At 40.1% G+C, this 23,811-nt stretch overlaps 1 protein-coding gene across 5 annotated transcripts in view; it reads left to right on the top strand.

Moving 5' to 3' along the window:
• Positions 1-23,811, top strand: part of ENTPD5 (ectonucleoside triphosphate diphosphohydrolase 5 (inactive)) — a 36,521-nt gene that overhangs the window by 4,912 nt on the left and 7,798 nt on the right. For 4 of the 5 annotated variants that reach the window (XM_032482348.1, XM_032482351.1, XM_032482347.1 and 1 more), the window contains exons 3-16: positions 1,122-1,186; positions 9,489-9,550; positions 10,978-11,263; positions 11,915-11,994; positions 13,618-13,761; positions 16,216-16,291; positions 16,565-16,600; positions 16,948-17,036; positions 17,340-17,419; positions 18,124-18,185; positions 19,107-19,208; positions 20,177-20,320; positions 21,247-21,303; positions 22,003-22,118. In XM_032482348.1, the coding sequence (XP_032338239.1) occupies positions 11,047-11,263; positions 11,915-11,994; positions 13,618-13,761; positions 16,216-16,291; positions 16,565-16,600; positions 16,948-17,036; positions 17,340-17,419; positions 18,124-18,185; positions 19,107-19,208; positions 20,177-20,320; positions 21,247-21,303; positions 22,003-22,118 (1,203 nt within the window). In that variant the 5' untranslated portion in view covers positions 1,122-1,186; positions 9,489-9,550; positions 10,978-11,046. The remainder of the gene's footprint in view (positions 1-1,121; positions 1,187-9,488; positions 9,551-10,977; positions 11,264-11,914; positions 11,995-13,617; positions 13,762-16,215; positions 16,292-16,564; positions 16,601-16,947; positions 17,037-17,339; positions 17,420-18,123; positions 18,186-19,106; positions 19,209-20,176; positions 20,321-21,246; positions 21,304-22,002; positions 22,119-23,811) is intronic. The other variant, XM_032482350.1, reaches the window with a different exon arrangement.

Here is a 23,811-nt window from a genome sequence, read left to right as displayed (position 1 = left end):
GCTCTGTTAAGACAGTAGCCAAAGGTTTTCCTGTTATGATCATATGTTAGCAGTGCTTGGTTCCCTCTGCTGTTTAAGAAATTTTTTCTACTATGGTAAAATATTTACAACATAAAATTGCCATTTTAACCATTCTAAGTGTACAGTTCAATAGTATTAATTACATTCACAGTGTTGTACAACCAGCGGTATTGTTTTCAGAACTTTTTCATCACCCCAAACACAAACTCTAGACCTGTAAGCAGTAACTTCCATTCTCCCCTCCCTCCAACCCCTGTTAACTCTGCTTTCTGTCTGTATGAATTTGCCAATTCTAGGTATTTCATATAAGTGAAATATAATGTCATATAATATCTGTCTTTTTGTGTCTGGCTTCTTTAACTTAGCATAGCATTTTCAAGGTTCATCCATGTTGTAGCATGTAGCTTGTTTGATTTTTTTTAGCTAAATATTATTGCATTGTGTGTGTATGTATCCTATTTTCTATATATACAGATAGAGCACTTGGATTTTTTCCACCTCTAGCTGTTGTGAATAATGCTGTAATGAACACTGGTGTAGAAATATCTGTTTGAGTCCCTGTTTTTAATTCCTGTGGCTGTGTACCTAGGACTGGGATTAACTTGGTCCATTTTAATCACATATTCATACATGTAATAGGAAATGGCCACTCTTGGTCACACTGTAGAACATACAACTGGTATTTGAGTTTTTCACAGCCAAAAAAGGACTTCACAAAATGCATAAACTTATGCCCTTTGTTTATACATTAGTCATTGCTCCCCACCCCAATACATTTGCACACATACATTTACACAAAAACATACACTGCCTTTTAGAGGGAGTGTGACATGCCTCCCTTTGTTATTGCTGATTTTGTAAACAAGTGATGAAGAATGGCTGTGGTTGTAGTTTGAATGAAAAGAAAATGTGGAAGAGGAGAAAGAACCCAAGAGTTCTACACAGCAAGTTAGGAGATAAGCTTGGTGATCTGCTTTCCAAAGACTGAGTAGATTGGAAACAGGAATGTGAAAAGAGATAATTGCATCAAAATAGGCATACTGACAAAAGAGAGAAAAGAGAACCTAGCTCTTATGAGTATCCATGTCCATCTTCTGCAGGTTGAAAAGTGACACATTAATTGAAAGAAAAAAAGGGGAGAGCCCATAAGAAAAAGGAAAAATTGGTAAGTAACCCATATAAAGTAATACCCCATTTACAGTCAGATTTCTGCAAATACTGCTTTCTTGTTGCTAGCTGAGAGCTCATAGTAAATTGAAAGGGATCAATGAGCTGCTAAAAGCTATCCCAGTATCCACTATCCTTATTCTGTTGGAGAGGCCCTCATTTGTGTAAGTTGACATAAAAGTCTAATGATTATGGCTCTCTGATTCACATCCCACAAAAGATTTTTAATTAGATGGTGGCAGCTTATGGAACAAGTCAGGCATGTGACAACCCTGATCAGTGACAATAGATAGCATCATGTTGAGGAAAACTGTCTCAGAAAGCATAGCTCTGGGATGACTGGGTGGCAGAAGGGCAAACAGTCCTGTAGACCTGTAGTCCCTGGAGGAATCCCAAGTTTACAGGAAAAAAACGTTTAACTTATGATCATAATCATAACCATGAACCATAAATAAAATATGTCACTTTAGAAACATTGTTACCAAACACTTTTAAAATTAAAATGTCATGGTATTTAGAGAGGAAGCATTTTAAAGACATATTTGAGGACCAGTACTTATCTGGAGTCACTATTCTTTGCTTTATACATGGGGTATGATTATAATATTTGCCTTTCTCATGTTTTTCATTTTAATTCAACATGTTTGAAGGAGTAGCTGTTTTTCAGTTGATAACAAGAAAGGGAAAATATGTTTCCACTTCTCTTCCCACAAACTCCAGTATAAACAGTGACAAATGGCACTGATCCTTGCAATTACTCTTCTGCAAATAAGTGCCTCCCACAGTGAATGTGGATTTGGAGGCAGAGAGAGTTTATCATTGTTTTTTCATTACATTTGCTCATTGGGGCAGTATTAATCCCCTCCTGATTAATAGTATCTTCTTCCCTAAAGGACTTTCTTCCCTTAATGAATAAGTAAGAAGAGGCCTTGTGACTTCTGAGGAGAGGCAGCAATAGCAAAAGCTTTTCCTGTGCAGTGATTATTGTAGCTAAGTCAAGCCTGAAACAATGAAGGATGAAATCATGCACCGCCTGAGCTCATGTCGGAATAAGACTCAGATGGTTTCATTGTTCAGAATGGGCCTTTTGACACATGTCTAATGCTGTTTTGATTAAAATGGAGAAAAGTACAGAAAGAAGTCATCTATTTATAGGAAATAATTTTATTTTTGTTGGCAACTACCAGTGCATCAGTTCTAATTCCTTTATTGAGAGTCAGAGTATTTGATGTTAGTGTTGGAGGGACCTTAAACCAGCTGTCCGAATTGTGATTGTGTCCACTTTGGACAATGTGATCATATTTCAGCTGAGCCCTTGGGGCAAGAATTCTTCTCTCCCCACCACTATGAGACAGCTCATATTGTTGGGAAATTCTTCTTCCTGTTCAGTTGCTCCCTTGTAGTGTCCGTGCTCACAGATCTTATGGCTCTTTGGCAACGATCTCATAAAAATTGATTTTTTAATAAACCTTTTTTGTCTAGTTAATATTTGAAAAATGCTTGTTATAAAGCTTTTCAGTGATTTTCAAACCTGTGCCAGTTGTCAGTCTTAATCCCTTTCTACCAAATATCTCTTCAGTAACCATTGTATGATTAGAAATTTTTTCCTGCATTTAGCATGAAGAAAGTTGCTATTCTGTTTTCTTCTTTTACATTTTTTACATTTTTGCTATTTTGTTAATATACATATTTTCACTCTATATCTTCCTTGATTTAGTATTTAATTTTTATTAATCAATAAAGGAATTAGAATTGATGCACTACTAGTTCATCACTTTGGACAAAGTGGTCAGATTTCAGCCAACCACATTAACTTTTATTATTCAATTATTAACTGATGTCTGTAGTCTTAAAAGTAATGACTCATTACTTTTCTTCCCACTCTTTCCTGAAATTATCTGACTTTTATTTAAAGTGCTTAAATTCATTGTCATCCTTAGGAACAAGCAGGACATTGTGTGAGTTATTTTTCTGACTTTAATTCTTTTCCTTAAGTAAAATGTTGGGACTGTAACAGAAAAAAATGGAAGGCTTCAGTGGTGGGATATGATATTTTCAGAGAGTTTTAAAGTGCATTATATTTTTAATTTTTAAGAGTTAATATTGGAATAACATAGTTTCTAAAACAAGGAATATATAAGTTGTGTTAATAGAAATATGTATAAGCTGGGGGGGGGGAAGCTGAACACAAAATATTATACAAACACTGGTTATAACTTGCAGCAACCAGCCTCCAAGATGGCTCTCAGTGAGCCTCACCTCCTAATATTTATGCCTCCTAATATTCAGTCCCCTTGCACATTGTGTCAGAGTTAGTCAGTACGACCAGTGAAACATGGGGAAAGTAATAGTGTATGATCTGCAGAGCTAAGTCACACAAAGCATTGCTGCCTCTGCCTTGCTCTCTGGAATTGCACTCCGGAGGAAGCCAGCCACCATGTTGTGAAGGCATTCAAAGCCCTGTGGAGAGCACAAGTGGGAAGCAACTGAGGCTTTTTTCCAACAGCCAAGATCAGCTTGCCAGCCACTGAGTGAGGGAGCTTAGAGGTGGAGCCTCAGCCTCAGTCAAGCCTTCAGATGACTGCAGCCCTGGCCTACAGTATCATGAGAGACCCTGAACCAGAACTGTCCAATTAAGTCAATCCCAGTTTCCTGAACTATAGAAACTATGAGATAATATTTATTGTCCTCTTAAGGAACTAAGTTTTGGGGTTATTTGTTGTGTAGCAATAGATAACTAATGTACAGCATATTATAATATTTATTGGTTTGATATACAGAAGAGAATTTGGACAATGTAAACAATGTTTAGTACCCTTTAGGTTTTTTTTTTTTTTTTTTTTGGAAAGTTACTTTATCATAGTTTTAACAATTTGAATGTGTTTGGTTAAAGAAATTCAGTTTAGCTATAGAACCAGTAGATTCAGAAAAATAAAATTACAGTTTCTCCTAAAACAAATTAGTTTGACTAGATTAGATATTAATTAATTACATTCTCTCTTAACATTTTGTTTACTTATTAAAGTATTCTCCCTTTTTATGTCACTTTGCAGTTTATTCCTATTGTCACTTTGTATTGAGCATCTTCTTGGAGAGTCTTCTAAGTGCTTTGGCATCAAAACAAGATTTCTGCTCTCAAGGAGTTTATATTCTATCAGAGAAACACAGATAATAAGTATAGTAAATAAGCTGTCTAGAATATTAGAATTGGTAAGTAGTACGGAGAAAAAAAGTAGATCAAAAAAAGGGATATTGAGAAAGCAGACAGATAGGGGACACATGAGGAGGGAGGTTATGGTATTAAAGAGAGGCCTCAATAAGGAAGTGTCATTTGAACAATGATTTGAAGGAGTTACAGGAATTGATCAAGTGGATGTATGGGAAGAGATTGTACCAGACATTGGGGACAGCTAGAGCAAAGGCCTAAGGCAGGAACACGTGTGACATTTCAGCACAAACGTCGATGTGGGTGGAGCAAGAGAGGTGAAAACTATTAGAGAGGTAATGGGGTGGGAGGCAGAACAGGTGGATCCATGACGGCTGTTGTTGGGACTTTCTACCCAGAGGGAAATGAGAAACCATTGCTGGATTTGCAGAGGAGCGACTTATTCTAACGAAGGTTTTAAAAGGATGATGTTAGTTGCTTGTTAAAAACAGAATCTAGAGGAGTGAGGGTAAAAGCAGACATCTGTTAGGACAATATTAGAGTAAATCACATGAGAGATGGTGGTGGCTCAGGCCAAGGTGGTAGTGATGGAAATGGTCAGATTCTGGAAATGCAGTGAAGGTAGACCGGCAGGAAACAGATCAAAACCTCTTGGTCATGCACAGAAAGGAGCTCAAACCACTAAGACTTTCACATCCTGATGCCAGTCTAACTTTCCAGCGTCATCTCTAACCATCCCTCTCGGCTCTACACTCTCCTCCCCACCCCCATATTCAACCTTCCCTAGTCCATACTGGTGACTCTTCCTGTGACCTAGCAGTTAAAACTGTAGGACTCTGGACTTAGACCATCTGGGTTTGACTTCTGACTTTCTTCACTTAACTACTGTGTGCTCTTAAATTACTTAGGCCTGTTTTCTTATTTCTAGAATGGGGATGTTAATAATAGAACCTACCTCACAGAGTGGTATTGTGAGATAAAATGAGAATTCATGTAAAATACTTCACACACTTATTTATTAAGGTCTCAATAAATATTAGCTGATATTATTGTTATTAGCTCAGATTTATGTTCCTATGGCCACAGTCTTCCCTCTGCATTAAATGCTAACCTTCCTATACCCTCTTTCACTCTAATCTTCTCCTTTTTGTTTTCATTTTGAAGAAATTTAAAAATGAAATCAAACTATCCATAATTCCCTACTGCCTGTCTTCATCTTTTTATGGTCCCTCTGGTCTTTGTTTATGTGTCTCTGTTATTTATGTAGTTACTTCTGTTCATTTTTCAGATCAGTTCAAATGTCATCTCATGCCTTTCTTAATCCTCTAGATAGGGCTAATCATCTGTGCTTTGGGCTCATTTAGCACTTTTATGATTAACTTAAAAGATGTGGTTATTTGTATGTATATCTGTCACCTCTGCCAGACTCTGAGCATCTTGAATTTAAAAAGTCTGTTAATTCACCTTTAATTCTCAGGCAGCTGGTTCTTAGTAGGCGTCAGTAAACATTTGTAGAATTAGACAAGTGGGTGGAGCCTACCAAGGTGCCCCACCCCAATCCTTCTTACATGTAACTGCTAGATTCATATTTTTGACACTCTCTTACTCAGATTTCTGAATAGCTTCCCATTGCCTGCAAAGTGAAGTCTAAATTCCTTAGTATTTGGTGTGTTCTGCTATCTGATCTCAGGTTTGCTTTCCAACTTTATTTCCTACTACAGTTAAACTGATCTGTTCACTATTCCCCAAGGGCCCCCATCCCTTTTCTATGCCCATATCTTGGTTCATATTATTTCTTTTTCCTGGAAATCACTCCTCTTTAATTCTCCTCCTTACTACCCTCCTCAAATGCCACCTTTCACATAGCCTTCTCTGATCATCCAGCTGGACGTAATCTCTCCTTGCTTTTACTCTCAGAGCATAGAACTGTGCTACTTGTCACATTTTAACTTTACAGGGGTAATTAAATGGGCATGTGTCTTTTTCCTGTTTTCCTGCAGTCTCTTAAAGGGCAGGTCTAAGATGATTCATCTTTTCATGCTGCATTTATGAGTAACGTTAGACAACTGATAATTTCTAGAATGGGATAAATGAATGATGTGATTAAGTAGACTTCCTAGAATAGCACTCCTCTGGGCTGGTTTGGAGGGGCAGTGGGGAATTGGGGATGTGATACCTGGCCATAGTAAGACACTAGGAAAACAGGTACTCCCTGCCCAGTGCTCCTGTCTGTAGATACCCTTAGCCCAGCTGCACCAAGTCTATTCAGGACACATTTACTGATGTTTGACATGTTCCAGGCTCAGTACTTAGCTTTGGGAATACAAAAGATACCTTGTACCTTCACCTTAGATGCTCTTCAAATAACAAGGTGTTCCGGGGCTCTGGCTCTCAGTATTGGATATGTAGGTCTTAAGTTACATCCTCAAATAAGGTGTTGCTCACTATGCTGAAATCTGCCTCAGACTTACCTTATTGGACCCACCTTAGTTTTACTTTGCTTGACTAACTTATGTTGTAGGTGGTTTGACTAATCTATTCCCATGGTTCAGCTTGTTCTTTAAAATTTTCATTCTAGTTACATTTTAAACTTGCGTTGTGTTTAATTTTTAACTTTGTTAAAGCCAGCTTTGCCATGGAACTCAGAAGAACCGGCAGTGGGAGCTTTTACGTTTCACTGTTTTCAGACTTTCTGGTAGACCTTTCTAGGCACCTCTCCCACTCCATTATTTTACACTGTAGGAAAATACTGTCATTTTATTCAAGTCAATCAATGTTTATGTTTGTTTGCTTTGGGAGGAATAGAAAGATATGAGTAACAGTCAGGTGTCACCATGGAACTGTATAAGGAAAGCAAGTCCATACATTTTGAAATCTGATTTGATGCCTCCAGAACCATTCTTTCCCACACCTACCTCTATTCTGGTACATCTCTGTAGTCCACCCATACAGAACTTGTAATATTTGAAGTCCTCAGAATTCTCCTGTCCCTTCCCCTGTGTAATTCCTGCCTCTGATTCAGGACCCGCTTATGCCTCTCATCCCTTGGAAAGCCTCTCAGTCTTTTCGCACCTCCTGCCTTCCCCTTCTAAGATGAGTTATGTACTCTTAACGTCCATTCCTGTCACACCCTGTGCATAGCTCTGTCAGAGAACTTGCCACAGTACACTATAGCTGTTGATTTATTTGTTTGTTTCTTCTAGTAAGCTGAAATCTCCCCAATAGCTGGGACTATATCTGATTTTTCTTTTGTATGTAGAAGCCAGCATAGTGTCTGGTATATATTAGCCACTCAGTAGTGCTTACTAGACAATTCAATGCCAGCTTTCTGCATTCATCTCAAGGATGGAAGAAGCTATCAAGGAGTGCTGTTCACTATAATCTCCTGTGTAAAAACAACACAGAATTCAGTTCCTGAGCAACTTCAGCCCAATAAGCAATAATTCTACTAGTTGACAGTTAGTTAACTAACATGAAAGTAGATGAACCAGATAATCATGTGTACTTAGAAAAAAGGTTGGTACGGGAGGAGTGAAGGATAAAGAAGGGAGTGAGTTAGCAAAATGCTACACAATTAGTTGCAAACTAGCACAAAGGTGAATGTGGTTCATGAAGCCAGTTTGATTCAGAAGGGTTGAAACAGGAGCAAAGAGCAAAAGACATCAATAGTGAAAGCAAGCTTTCACAGGGATCGGGCAGACACAAGCAGGTGAGCACCCAGATGGGGCCCAGGTCCTGTGGGATTGTGGCCTCCCAGGCTCTGGATGACAAGGAGGGAGGGAATCCAGAGTGTGCAGTTCTGGGACGGCTAAGTGGGGAGGATTAGTGTTTACTGCGGAGACAAAGATACACTGAAAAGACCTTGGAAGGAGACGGGCATAGTGACAAACACTAGCTGGCACCAAAGTCTCTAAAGAATTATAGAGGGGGCTTTGTTGAGTGAATAAGGAGGTAGTGAATGAGAGATACTGAGGAGACCAATTCTGAAGGGAGTGGATTTTAACATACTGGTATGTATACTCTCCAGTCTGTAGAAAGTAAAACTATGTATGTTATTTTGAATAGCATAGAAAGCTTTTTATATAATTGACACACTGGAGAAACAATGCTTCCTTGGAAGTTTGAAATCATGTTCTTCATGAAGTAAAAACTGCACAGTCATACTGGATGTTCAGTGTAAAACTTCGCTTCAATGGGTAGGTAATTAACTTCCTTTTGAAAAGAAGTCAACTTTATATTCTTATTAAATGGGTGAGATCCAGTCCCTGAGTCACTAGATCACTGTTCATCCCTCCAGAAGGATTTAACATACTCAAACACGTGCAGTATGCCAGGAACACATCAGTGAACAAAACAGAAAAATACCTGCTCATACATGTATAGCTCACAAGAGGGAGGGGAGTTGGAACAGGGAATATGAAAAAAAAACAGAAGTAGTAAATTAAATAGTGTACTAGAAGGTGAGAAGTGCTGTGGAAAAAAACAGGGAAGGAAGGCAGAAGACGTGTATGTGACCAGGTGGGTTTCGATTTTAAATATAGTAGACAAGGAAGGTCTCACTGAGGTGATATTTGAGCAAAGACTAAGCAGTGTAGGCTGGTGTCATGAAATAGGGCGCCATTCTATATGCTCTAAGTTGTAGCCTTTCTAATAGCATTCTTAAAATACTTAATCTTGAAGAAAAATGAGGTTGGAAGTGGGGTTAGGAGGTAGAGGTTGAGAGCAGAAGGGGCGTTTTCTGTGTTCCTTTGCTTTCTCTAAAATCTACTGTTTAGTTTTACATGGAACACCTGGTATGACTCTGCAGTTTTCACCTCATGAAAACAGATACCTAGTACACATTTTTTTCCCTTGAAATTTTTTTTGGAAGAAAAACAAATATTTGCTTAAAGGAAGTAGAAGCTGGAGAGGTTTTTTCAGAAGCCACAATAATAGAGAAAATATGAGTGAGCCCTGAAGAGGCTGCTGTGGAATCAATCACTGCGATGGAAGCAGGCCGGTGACTGGGGGGCCATAATACCCTTCCTCAGGGAGAGAAGGGACTGAGTGTGGAGTACGGCTTGAGCTCTGGAGAAGGCAATGATTTGTTAATACTCAGAATCTGAAAAGGTGGTTTTTGTTTTCAATTATTTAGGTTAATCTACATGACCAACCTGGTTGCTGCAAAAGAATCAGCCAAAAGGAGTGATTTAAGATGTGAGTATGAATCTGGCCAGGCAGCTGCCCTGTTGCTGTGGTTGATTTTCTGGGATGACTTTCCTTTGTTTGAGGTTCTAAGTTTTCATTTCCTAGCCAGTAGCTCTCGTTCTTAACTACAGGGTAGAAGTTCAGCCTTGAATAGTGTTCAGACAGATAATTCTAACTCTGCCTTCGTACTACCTCAGAACAACTTGTTATTTTAAATAGTCTTACATTACGAATGCAATTAACTGTAATTTGCTTTATTTTATGTAATATGGGGGAGGGAGACATTCTGATAAAAGGAACCCCGAGAGATCAACAAACTTGAGAATGATTAAGGATTCTCATTCTATACTCCAAATACACCAAGTATCTATTAGAGATAAGGGGACTGGGAAGTGGGGACTTTAGAGTTAGATCTTGTTTAACAAGTAACTATGACTTACACTGAAGTCCAGAGGTGAAAGCTGGGTCAGAACACCCAAAACTGTTTTGACCAAAGTGCAAAACATCAATTAAATGTTAGAGAACAGACATGGCATTCTTCATTAATACCAGGAGAAAATACAGCCTATCCAGGAGACATTTTTCCATGTAACCTTACTCTAGGCTTTCTGCATCATTTGTCTCCAACCTCCCGTAATATATAAATCCAAAGCAAATAATGCTAAGCACTTACAAGGTTTTTGTCTTTGCTGAGGGCACTTTAAGAAATACAAGCAGTAATTTGCCATAACTCTCCGCTGACCTGCTTGATGACTTTCAGCAAGTCATTGAGGCTTTCTGTCTTAATTTCCCCATCTGCTCTAAGTTCTTACGGGGACAGCATGGCCTGAAACCTGTGAAGGATGTTTTAGAAACCATAATGGTTTGTTTAAGTTTTTTTGAATTAAGTTGATTTATTCCCTTAAAATGTCATTGAATGTGCAAGCCACTGGCGATATTGTTGGTCACAGGTGGCAGTCCAGTGGCCTGATTTTTAAAGTCTGTGAACACCCCATGTTAGGGACTTTATAACTTTTTTTTAACTATACTTTAATTCAGGAATTGAAGCTTCTTACCTATTAATCAGAAAGAAAAAAGAGAAGGAGTGTCAGTATATGATCTAAAGACAAAATTGTAAAAATAAGAAGAAAATTAGGCTCAACATTGGGAGCAAGGTAGCAGAGAGAGCCTTTGAATAAGTGAGATCCACCCTACAGTTAAAAGCAGAGTATGGGAAAATACATTTTCAATCCCAGTTTCCTTTTGCAACCAGATATCCTTCAGAAAAGGTGCTAAGAGCATATGCCTCCCTTGTCCAGCTTGTTGTGCTGGTTATTAGGAATAGAGAATGAGCACCTTGGGGAAGAGGGTGGGATTTCTGTAATGGGTGTTTCTTCTTTTACAGGTGTAAACAAAAAAGCCAGTTGGTCTAACCTTGTGTACCTCTGTCCTATAAGCCACTGCAGGTGTATGCACAGCACTGCTTCTGTAACAAAAGCCTACACTCACCACATCTTGGGAAGAGAATGGCCACTTCCTGGGGGGCAGCCTTCTTCGTGCTGGTGGCATCCTGTGTTTGCAGCACTGTCTTCCACAGAGACCAGCAGACTTGGTTTGAGGGTGTCTTCCTGTCTTCCATGTGTCCTGTCAATGTCAGCGCCAGCACCTTGTATGGAATTATGTTTGATGCAGGGAGCACTGGAACTCGAATTCATGTTTACACATTTGTGCAGAAGATACCAGGTAAGTGCAAGTGGTACACTTACCAGACCCTATAAATCCACACTTTAGCATCTCCTCCCAGAAACGTGCTGAGAGTGTGTGATGTCAATTACGGAGTCTTATGGCTACTGAATGTCTTTCTTCAGAGAACACTTTGGACTATAACTGAACACAGATGATTTAATTCATTGTGAAATTAAGAGAGATCTGGACTGCCTGTAGTCTGAAACTCATGTGTCCAAGAAGTATAGCTGTAATTTATCTTTCCTTTTCTATAAGGGTGGTTAATACTCCAAGGTCCAAAATATTGAGAGTGGTCTTGAAAGAAAGATCACTACCATCCTTGGAGAAGGAGTGAGGGGATCCTAAAGATTAACTTTTTCTGAATTTTCAGTGTTCTATCCTCAGGTTACTCACAAGTCTAGGGAAAGGAGTAGAAGCTAGGTGTCCAGCAGAGAAATGGCAGAAGGACCATCAGTGATTACTTTTCATCCTCTATCTCCCTACCCAGTACTCCTGCAAGCCACTCCTCACAGGTGGAATAACTTGGAATAGCTTGAGGAAACAGCAGGTTAATCTAGTATAGTCATATCGTACAGAGCCCAGTATCCGAAACAGCCTAATTTTTGGTACTCAGCCATCTCTTTCTGTTTTGTTCCATGGACAAAATAGGACAGCTTCCATTTCTGGAAGGGGAAATTTTTGATTATGTGAAGCCAGGACTTTCTGCTTTTGTAGATCAACCTAAGCAGGTGAGTTTTTTACAATTAGATGCTTAGATTCACGAATGCCTTGTTAAGTCTATCACACCCCTGCTGTTAAATATCTCATGCCGTTCACTAGTGATATTGAGGTTGTGTATGAAGTCAGTTTTCTGTCCTCATCTAATCTCCTGAATCACAGTAATTGTACACCCTGGGCTGATCAGGGCTTGGGTGGAAGGAGGTATGAAAGTAGATTGTGGCCATGCAGGGATAACACCATCTTTAAAGAGATTACCCACTTTGTATATACTGTTAAAGATTTTGAGCTGAAGCTATCAACTGCATCAATTAATATAGATGCAGAAGATGGATATGAAGTTCTCTATAAAGCAGGAGGTTTACACATGGCAGTTGAGGGAGTGTAAACCCAATAAACTCCATTTCAGAGTGCCCTGACACAGGGCAGGACCATATTCTAGCAATTAGGCAAGAATCCATGACAACGGAAATCTTCAGTAATAGAGGACAAATGTACAGTTCTGTCGTGACTGTATTTCACATTTGAGCTCTCACAACCTGCAGCACCCAGGGTGTCACAGGCCACACCAAAATCAAATAGAATAGGGTGGAATGTTGAACTTTGGTAGCAGACATGAAGGTATTGTTCAGTGTCACAAGTGTAATCATTAACCAAAGGAAAACCTGATGGTAAAAATGACTTGAACTTGGAGAGAAGGATATAGCTCATGGGTAGAGTGCATGCTTAGCATGCATGAGGTCCTGGGTTCAATCCCCACCACCTCCATTAAAATCACTCAATCAATCAATCAAACTACCCCCCCCAAAACAAGAAGAAAAAAGAAAAAAAAAATTTTAATGGCTTAAACTTGAAAAATCGAGAGGATGTTTGTTTTCTCAGCTCACCATTGACAAGTGGCAAATGTGCTAGAAAATTAGGAGCTGTTGAACATAACTACATTATTAGAAACTGACTTGACATTTGGAGAATAAAATTGTGTTGTGGTTGCTAATAATTATAATGATTAAGAGGCAGTGTATTGTCAGAACAGATGTTTACTTAAGAGAAACAATGGATTTAAAATAATAATTTTTAATTTATCATAATTTGAGCATCTGCTGTGTACCACGCATGTACATGCTGGTAATGCAAAAATGAACCTGACTTGTTTTGTCCTTACGGAGATCATAAAAGGTGTAGCGTAATAACAGCTGCAGCTAGCATCTGTGTAGCAGCTCTGCAAGGTCCGCCTCATCGTGTGCACACAGCAGTCTTGTGTAATGGTACGAGGCATACCTCCATCTCCCAGCTGAGGAAGCCAGGCCCCAGGAAGGCCATGTGACCTATGTTAGCCCACAGGACTAGCGACCAAGTCTTCTAACTCCAAACCTCGTTCCCTTCGCTACACCAACTTTCTGGCCTGAAGCTAGTTTTTGTATGAGACACAAAATAACAATTAAAGTGACCAGACTACAAAAGAATCATTTTTATTATTACTTAAAATGAAATGGCTTCTCCTTCTTCAAAGAATCCACTTCTCTCAGTCTCTCCTCTTCAGAGCAGAGGAGGGTTGGAACAGAGGGCATGTTGAGGGGTAGACAAGCTCCACTGAATGGACTGTCCACTGGACACGTGGGTCATCTCTTTTGAAGGGTGCGGAGTCTGTTCAAGAACTCTTAGAAGTGGCCAAAGACTCCATCCCCCGAAGTCACTGGAAGAGGACCCCGGTGGTCCTGAAGGCAACAGCGGGACTGCGCTTACTGCCAGAAGAGAAAGCCCAGGCTCTGCTCTTTGAGGTAATTTTTGGAAATCTTCTGCATCTTGAATAATTCTTTTTCCCTATATGAATATTTTCTTTATGGGTATTTAGCCCTTTGGAGTGTTACTGCCACCTTCAGTATTGCACCATTGCTAAAGCACTGTGGTGACTCTGGGCTCTTGTTATAGCTGGTTATTTACATTTAAAAAATGCTTGAGTTTTTCCTAAAAAGTTGAAAGTACTTCCTGTCCATGATATTCTTAATTCTCCAACTTGTTAAAGCAGAATTATAGAAGTTGTTTTTATCAGCTTTATTGAGGAATAACTTACATACAATTCAATGTATCCATTTTAAGTGTCCAGTTAAATGAGTGTTTACAAATGTAGGACTTTCCTTATGCCCCTTTGCATTGAATTTCCCCCTCCCCGAAACCAGGTGACCACTGATCTGCTGTCATTATAGATTCGTTTTGCTTTTCTTACGTTTCATATAAATGGAATCATATAGTTTATATTGTCTTTTTTGTGTGACACTTTCCTCTCAGCATAAAGTTTTTGAAAAGAATAATGGAATTTAAAAGTGAAATATTTATAAAGATTGCCTACTTCAATTCTCTGACCGAAACTTTACAGAGAATTTTTTAGGACTTTTTTTGACTTTATGGTACATTTTTATTATGCAAAGAACATGTAAATTAATAAGATTTAATATTATGAAGAATGTTTATAGGCAAAATTTTGTTATAACAAAAATGTCACAGCAGAAACGGATTCTGTTTTACAAGTATGCTAATTCAGTCTTCCAAATCCATTGTTTTGTCCGCACAGAGGCCTTCAGTCCCTTGTTCACGGACAAACTGCCTAACGTGTCTACAAGAGAGTCCGAGTCCTGATTAATCATTCATTCATGTACTCATTCATTCATTTATTCAGCATATGAGTGCTTACTATGTACTAGACACTGGTGAAGTTACTGGGGACAGAGAACAGGAAACAAAAGGGTCACTGACCCCATCCTCATGGACCTTAGATTCTAGTTGAAGGAGACAGAAAATGAGTGAATACAAAGTATGTCAGGTACTATAGACGCTATGGAGAGAAATAAAGCAGGGCAAGGCCGATGGGGAATGCTGGTGCTGGTGGCCAGTGGAGATGCTGTTTAATACGGTGGTCAGGAAAGACCTCATTGGTAAGATTCATTTGATCAGAGATTGAGGGGAATGGGGAGCAAGCTATACAAGACATTTGGAGGATGAATATTCCAGGCTAAAGAAGCAGCTGGTGCAAAAACCTAAAGCAGGAACGATCTTGATGTGTTCAAGGAACGGCATCCAGGAGGTCAGCGCGGCCGGAGGGGAGTGAGTGGTGGGAGGGAGGTAAGAGGTGAGGTCGGAGACACATGAGGGCGGGTGTTAGGACTTTGGCTTTTTCTCTAAGGAGGAAACCACTGGAGGATTTTGAGCTAAGGAGAGACATGATCTGACGTCTGTTTCAGAAGCACCACTCTGGCTGCTATGTTGAGAGTAAACTGAGTAAACTTGTGGGCAGGGGAGAGAGGTGAAGGGTGAAGGGAGCCAGAGCAGAAAGTCCTTCTGTATTTAGCCCCATGTGCTTCTCTATCCTCTTCTTAAAAGATTGTTTTTGAATCACTTAACTGACTTTTCCTCATAGAAACAAGGTCCAGAGGTCCCTGCATGAAGTGTTCATCCCATCAGAAATGTAAGCAGATAAGACTAGAATTCCTCCTATTCCTAGCTGTAAATCCTCCCACCTGCCATGATACTCATATAAAAAGAAGAGATAACACCCATATCATTGGCCTATACTTATGGAGAGTCAAAAGCATTTGTGTAGGATCTCATTCCCAGCTCCTAAAATAGGATAAACAGATCTAGACCTGGGGTCTTTCTAGACTCCTGAGGCCCCAGCCACATGCTAGGCTCTGTCTGGCTGACAGCAGAGTACCTCAGCTCATGGGCATGAGTTCCTTTACTAGGAGGGCAGAGACCTGTAGAATTTGATAGGAGAGCAGCAGAAACTTTCCTGTATCCTCAGGAGCCACCCAGGCCAGGCTTCTCTACAATCCCAATTTATCTGTTCATCTAAGAGATGGAGTGGGAAAAGGTCCTCAATAGCCTCCAGTATGTGTTCAAGTAAAATTAATCAGGTGTTTAAAAAAAATTACAGAGTCCTGATTCTGAGTTGACAAGGTCAAATGTGTGCTCTAGGTCCAGTTCACCTATAAATGTAGGTGGTTTGGTTGAGATTTATTTGAAAATCTAAAGAATCCCTGTGTTTTTATTTTTACAAGAAACCAATAATGGCTTGCCTAGTTCCTTCTCTAGTTTTGTAGGGAAAAGGAATGAGTTCTGCTAAACTTTTATCTAGGAAAAATGAAGAGTGTAATTTTCTAAGCATTATAGGATACAGCCAGAATATGGAGATCCGTTCTATTGCCTTAGGGAATCCAGATTTTTTCCTTTCTCTCTAGGTAAAAGAGATCTTCAAGAAGTCACCTTTCCTGGTACCAGATGACAGTGTTAGCATCATGGATGGATCCTATGAAGGTGGGAGAGGTGTTGTTATATATTCCAGCAGGGGAGGGCCAGGGTTAATAAAAGATCTGATTAAAGGAACCAGGAACAGAGATGGAGGGGCTGAAGAAAAAGGAACTAAGTAAGGAGAACAAATAAGCAAGGAGAAACGGGGTAGCAGGAATGGAAGGATGAGGATAGGGAAATGTGTGCTTTAGACATGAAATTTAGAGAGAAAAAGAACAAAGATAGGGCCAGGGAAGAGGGGAAAATGCTCTGGATGTGATCGTTGTCTTTCTTTTTTAGGCATATTAGCTTGGGTTACTGTGAATTTTCTGACAGGTAATACATTCTTAAGTTTATCTAAGACCTTAACTGGGTTTCACACATGATCAGGGAACAAAAATACCTCTTTAATTTTTCCCCTGTATTCTTTCTTTTGTTTTTAAGAAACAAAAAAGTGGTGCGGGAGGAAAGACAGGAAGTTAATGTTTATTACCTGCCTTCAAGGCCTCAGCTGCAGCAAGAGTCCTTGTAGTTTAGCATTTGCCTGCAGCGTTTGGGGCTGGGGAACAGTGGAATATTTACAGAATTCCTCCAATATATGACAAAAGCAGGAGAAATCGGAAACAGAGGAGCGTTGGGCTGTCTAGGAGGCAAAGATGTTCAGAGTTGGCTCTCATTCACAGGTCAGCTGCATAGCCACAGCCAGGAGACTGTGGGGACCCTGGACCTGGGGGGGGCCTCTACCCAAATCACATTCCTGCCCCAGTTTGAGGTGAGTCATATACATATGAAGATCTGGTTAGCAACCCACTTGGCAGGTGTATCAAGGTGCTAAGAAAATGGTAGCCCATTTCAGATAGCAGCTCCACCACAAAAAGGCTGAGTAGAGTCAATTAATGACTGAGTGAACTTCCCCTCACTGTTCAGAGTTCCTTTGATTCCTCGAGCTTTGTGAGTTTAGCAATTTAATGTCTCCTTCATCTCTGATTTTTTGGGGGGAGGAATGCAGATAGTGGTGATAACATCTTCAGATAATTGCGATCCTGAATAGTTTTTTGCTTTTTCTGATTTGCAGAAAACCCTGGAACAAACCCCTAGAGACTACCTCACTTCCTTTGAGATGTTTAACAGCACTTATAAGCTCTATACACATAGGTGAGGAGGGGGACAAGGGAAAAATAATAATACTTCACATTGTATGATTCTCCTAACTTTTCAATGCATTTGCACATCTGTTATTGCATCTGACCAGTCTTACAAAGTCTTTGCCAATCCCTGAAGGCCTGTTAACTGAAACCCAAACCACTTACCAAAGCCCAAGGGACCCAAGAGATTTCTCCATTCTTGGCCTCAAAAGTATATAGTTAACAATGATATAGCAAAAAGTAATGTAAGAATTTTTAAAAGGTAATGTAAAAGTAAAAGATAAATAATATAGGAGTAAAAGCAATGTAAGTCAGGTTTTCTCCAGAAAGGAGATGCTTGGAGAAGGTTTGGCCAAAGTTCTGTATCAGCTCCTTTTAAGCTGACTTTCAGACGTTCAAAATCCAGCCTAGAATTTGATCAGAGTGGGGCTGGGCGGTAAGATAATAAGAGATTTCCTGGGGATGGTTCCCAGGGTGGGACCCTAGGAAGTGTCACTATCTCTGGCCTTTAAATCATAACAGTGGAAAGTTCATGCATGGCCTTGATCTGAATTGTGCAGAAGTTACTGCTTGTTGTCCACATGAAATGAATAGGTCACAGAGGGCTCCCTCCCTCCAGAGGGAGACAGAGAAACCATGTTACTTTTGGATGAAGGACCTTTAGGCTGGAGAATTCAGGACCAGCATAAAATTAGTCAATCCTATATTTTACAGTTACTTGGGATTTGGATTGAAAGCTGCAAGACTAGCAACCCTGGGAGCCCTGGAGACGGAAGGTTCGTCTGGGTACCGGTGCTGGTTGGGTGAGAGTGACACCAGTGCTCAGCTTGCCTTTACCCGTCCTCTGCTGTGATTCTGTGGAAGAAAGGGTTATGCAGAAGTAGGAAATAAACATTGTATAATGAGCACAATAATAACAAATTCCTTTTCTACTTAATGGGTTCAGATGTTTGGGTATATATTATTAGCCTTTTACAACATGAAGTCTGTTTGTATAGAGGAACGGTCTGTAGCCAGGAGGCTGAAGTATCTGTAGAAATTCAAGGCTCAGGAGCTTGCTCAAGCCCTTCGTTTTACCTGGGAGGTACAGGCAGCAGCAGTTCATTTACAAAGTGAAATAACTGAACAATTCCATTCCTCTCGTCACTGGTGGTAAAAGGGTTAAGAGCTCAGCTTCTGGGGTCAGGCAGAACTAGGGTCAGTTCCAGTCTTGAGATTTGGAGCCAGCTAGCTCACTTTTCTGTGCCCCTTTCTTTACCTTAAAATAAAAGAGATTTTGCATTTAATGTACTTTGTGTGGTGCATGGTTCACAATAAGGTATTATTGTGATGATAATTGTATAGTATTTCAGAGTTTACATTTTCAAGTGTATTTTCTTTAAATCTCACAACAACCAATGGGAAAAGTAGGACAGTATTTTTTCCTTTTTTTAGAAAGGCAGTAACTTATTCCCATTGTTGGTTTTAGATTTCTTTGAGATGTGATGAAAATCATCAACCCTTCTGCCAAATGCACATATGCACAGAAATTTATCTGTAGTTTCAGGGGGTCCACCAACCCCACAGAACCCATCTACAAACCCTGAGTTAAGAATTCCTGCCACCTTGATAATTCCTGTCAACCTTATTGGCTTCTTGCTTGCCTTCCTCTTTTTCTCTCTCCCACCCTTGCCTCTTTGTGGTCTGATTTCTTTCAGGAATCGATGGACACACTTTCCGGAGTGCCTGTCTACCGAGATGGTTGGAAGCAGAGTGGATCTTTGGGGGCGTGAAATACCAGTATGGTGGCAACCAAGAAGGCAAGTGATATTTTTTCACTGGTTGAAGTTACTTTTACAGTACAAGTCTGGAAAAGTCCCATGGGAAACTTTTTCCAGAGCTCAAGGGAAGCTTGTCTTTTTTTTTTTTTTTTTTTTTTTTTTTTTTTGATGTGTAATCATTTTACAATGTTGTGCCAAATTCCAGCGTAGAGCACAATTTTTCAGTCATACACAAACATATATATATTCATTGTCATATTTTTTTCTCTGTGAGCTACCATAAGATCTTGTGTATATATCCCTGTGCTATACAGTATAATCTTGTTTATCTATTCTACAATTTTGAAATCCCATCTACCCCTTCCCACCCTCCACCCCCGGGAAGCTTGTCTTTTGCAGGAACTAATTCTAATAGATCTTGGTATACCCCTGAGGAGTGATGTGAGGTGACTGCGAACAGGCAGCCGTCATTCTGCATTCAGCTCTTCCCTTGCCTGTATCGTAGATCCCTTAGAAACCTTTTCTCACCCTAGTCTGATGTATTCAGAGTCCCTGCCCCTCAGCAGGGTGAAACTGTTCCGGGTTCAATTAATGTTTAGCTATTTCAATTATAGTAAAACTGGAAATTAAGATGACAGGAAGAATAATTGATGTTAGGTATTAAGAAAGGCATAGACCTAAACTCACAGAAAGAACTTGATGTTTCTAGCGAAGGAAGCAGACGGACCTCTGCCTACCGTTCTCATGAATACTGTGACACGTAGTGCTTGGCAGCAGCTTGAGGTCGGCTGTGGCTGGTTTTGGTGAACACAGTTTAGAGACAGAGCCGCTGTGGAGAAGCAGGGTCCTTTCCTCCAGGGTGATGAGGCTGCAGAAGTTTGCCCAGCTTTGTCTGTGAGCCCTTTGTCCTGAGCCTCAGCTCGCCTTGATCCTCCTGCTGTTTCTTCTTTGGCTTCAGCAGCTTGCATCTCACGTTCTCACCTTGTTCCTGTGCACCTTTGCCCCAGCAGGGGCGGTGGGCTTTGAGCCCTGCTACGCTGAAGTGCTGAGGGTGGTGCAAGGAAAGCTTCATCAGCCAGATGAGGTCCAGAGAAGCTCCTTCTATGCCTTCTCTTACTATTATGACCGAGCTGTTGACACAGACATGATTGGTAAGTTCACTCCAGGTGTCGTCCAGGGAGGAAACTGGGCAAGCTGTGGTGGGAAAGGGAATGGGACAAAAGGAGTGTTGGACATGCTTTGTTGATTGTGTGTCACCCTAGTTGAGTGACACTAGTCACCTAAGTGAGAGTGAACATGACTGAGAATCTCTGGGGGCTGGAAGATAGCCTAAACAAATATACGTGCAGTCTTTTCTTTTTTTTTTAACATTTTTATGGAGGCATAACTGATATAAAATGCACATTTAAAGTGTACAAGAGGGGAGGGTATAGCTCAGTGGTAGAATGCATGCTTAACATGCACAAGGTCCTGGGTTCAAACCCCAGTACCTCCATTAAATAAATAAATAAATAAACCTAATTACCACCACCCCCCAAATAAATAAAATAATAATTTTTTAATTTAAAAAAAGTGTAGTTTGGTAAGTTTTGACATATATATACACCCATGAAACCATTGTGAAATTCGAGATAATGAACATACTCATCACCCCAGAAAGTTTCCTCTTCCCCCTTTATAACTTTTTTCTTAATCATAATCATACATTTTGTTTAGCTGTGAGAATGTATATATGTCAGCTGTCATGACCTGAGATATTTTCTAATGTGTTTTTTCAGTGGGCCAATTTTTAAACTGTGGTTAAATATACATAATATAAAATAGACTATAAACATTTCTAGGATAATTTTCTTATGTTTCCTTGAAGGTTTGTTTTGTTTTGTTTTGTTTTGTTTTGTTTTGTTTTTTGCAGGGGGAGGTAATTAGGTTTTATTTATTTAGTTAGTTTTTTTATGGAGGTACCGGGGATTGAATCCAGGACCTCGTGCATGCTAAGCATGCGCTCTACCATTTGAGCTATACCCTTCCCCCTCCTTGAAGGTTTTTTGACGTCAACTACTGTTTTGTTTCATTTCAGATTATGAAAAAGGAGGTGTTTTAAAAGTTGAAGATTTTGAAAGAAAAGCAAGGGAAGGTAAGTGTCAGTGGAAACCCTTGAAGGCGAGCCTGCGAGACTGCGCCCAGAGTCATCTGACGTGTCTCAGCCAGCTGAAAGCCTCCCAGAAGGCTGCTTTCCTGTCTTTGCCAGGAGTTAAAAGCATTAAGTGGCAAATAAAAATATGAGAATACGAGGGGCTTTGGAGAAATGGTGAAGACCTTTTCTTCTTTCTTCATTTCTTTCTTCCTTTTTTTAAAATTGAAATAGAATGTTATCAGTGTTACTGAAACACTGAGCACCAAAATATATGGGAAATAGCCACAGAGGCTTCCTTGAAAGAGTCCATCAAAAATAAAAATAAATGATCTCATCCTCTGGCTCCGAAGTAGGGCTAACTGGTATTTCCCTGTTTTCTGGGCCCCAGCATTAATAATATCTAAGGGACTTAATTGAAGTAAGCCCTAACAATAGGTCATAGAAATTTAGCAAATAACCTAGAACCTGTCTACCTTTGAGTAGATAAGATGTCACATCATAAATATGCAAGTTCTTGAGAAACTGGGGTCCTGCAGAGGCTGTCAGTGCACATTTCTACCTCCGAGACTCCCAGGCATCTGGGAGCAGGAGATTGGAGCATTCTGCTTTGCTTATTCTCAGTCTGTATTTAGAGAAAATCATATACCTCTCAGTTGGCTGCAGACTTGAATGCCATTCTTCACTCTCTCTCTCCTCCAGTATGTGATAACTTGGAAAACTTCACCTCAGGCAGTCCTTTCCTGTGCATGGATCTTAGTTACATCACAGCCTTGTTGAAGGATGGCTTTGGCTTTGCAGGAAGCACTATCTTACAGGTAAGAGAGGACACCAGAGTCACATAACAGTCTTTTTATTTGGGAGTTGGAAAGAAAGAGTTAAAAACTTGTTTGGTAATCAGAGTGGCTATAGGTGGAATTATGAGGTATTTTTATTCAGGCTATGGACAAGGCACTGTACAAGTCACCATGATGTGGGAAATTACCTTGTTGGAATGGCAGCCTCAAAGTACACTTGGCCCTTGCACAACATGGGCTTGAACTGGGTCTACTGATACGTGGATTCTTTTCGGTAGTAATACTACAGTGCTACACAGTCAGCGGCTGCTTGAATCTGTGGATATAGAGACATGACTGTAAAGTTATATGCCAGTTTTCAGGTGCTTGGGGGTTGTACCCATAACCCCCTGAGTTGTTCAAGTTGTTAATATACTGTATATTACCAGGCAAGCTATCCCAGAGGTCACTGAGCAGAAAGGCTTGCAGCCCAAATTAAGATCCCCAGGCCACGTGGTTTATTAAATCAATTTCAAAACTCAGTTGAGGAGCAAGGGAAAAGAAATGGATAGGTGAACGCACAGGGTAGGGAGCGAGCAGGACAGCAGTGCGTTAGTTCCCAAATCCTGGGTTCGTATGTCCTGCCTCTTCTCCACTGCTGATAGTACATTACAAGTACTGCAGTTTGCTTGAGGGGGAACGAGGACAGAGGTGCCTGGGGCCATCACACAGACTTGCTCTGTCTGGAGCAGCACAGGCACGAGTACACTGGCCAGTAGCGTTAGCTCACTCCTTAGCCCGTTAGATGGTTTTGTTTGGCAGAGGACATGAGGGACCAGAAGGGTATCACCAGCGAGTGCTTATTTAAGACCTTGTGAGTATTGAATGCCATGTGTCATGTGTATTTTATGTGTGCCTCATATATTTGGTGCCTCTTGGGTCTTAGGTCCCCCTTTGTCTTCCAGCCTTTTCTATAGTAATTTATTTATCTATTCCAAACACATTTTGAGTTTCATCCATCCCATACACTTTCTTATCTTCTATAGCATAATTGAATAATTGTACACTATAGTTATCAAGATGATTAAGATGTAATCTTTGTCCTCAAATAGCATACACTTTATTAGAGGAGATGTGACAAAAACATAGCTATGGCACAAGGCATCTTTGAACGTGGGTCCAGTAAGTAGACTGTACCTTGTTTACAAAGCCTCCTCCTTCTTTCTTGCCACTTCCCCTTCCTGGGTCCTGATTTTCAGATGAGTTTATATTATATTGCCCCATTTCTTGTTACACAGATTTCATAAATTCATTTCTACAAAGGTATTTGGATTTAGTGTGTTGTTACACCTGCTGAGAATTTGAGTTACTTGCCAGTAGAGTGTGTAGCATAGTGTTTAAAGCATGGGCTCTGTTGTCCATCAGATGTGGATTCAAGTTCTGGTTCTGCAAGCTTACTAGCTCTGTGACCTTAGATGATCTACTTCCCCTCTCTAACTTTTAGGTTCCTCATTCAAAACACATTAGAGTGCCTATTTCATAGGGCTGTTGTGAAAATTGAGATAAAACACAATGCCTGGCACATGGTAAATTATTAATATTGGTATGATTGTTAGTGTAGGCATTTCACATTGACGGATTTGTGGATAAGAGAGGTCATCCTAAGCCCTCAAAACATACTAAGTTAACAACTTCCTCTGCTTAGGCATCAACAATAACCAAGTCATATAAGGAC

The sequence above is a fragment of the Camelus ferus genome, chromosome 6 (genome assembly GCF_009834535.1).
Source record: "Camelus ferus isolate YT-003-E chromosome 6, BCGSAC_Cfer_1.0, whole genome shotgun sequence".
NCBI classification, from domain to species: Eukaryota; Metazoa; Chordata; class Mammalia; order Artiodactyla; family Camelidae; genus Camelus; species Camelus ferus.
Note: the sequence above shows the minus strand (reverse complement) of the source record. Positions and strands in the feature narration are given on the sequence as shown.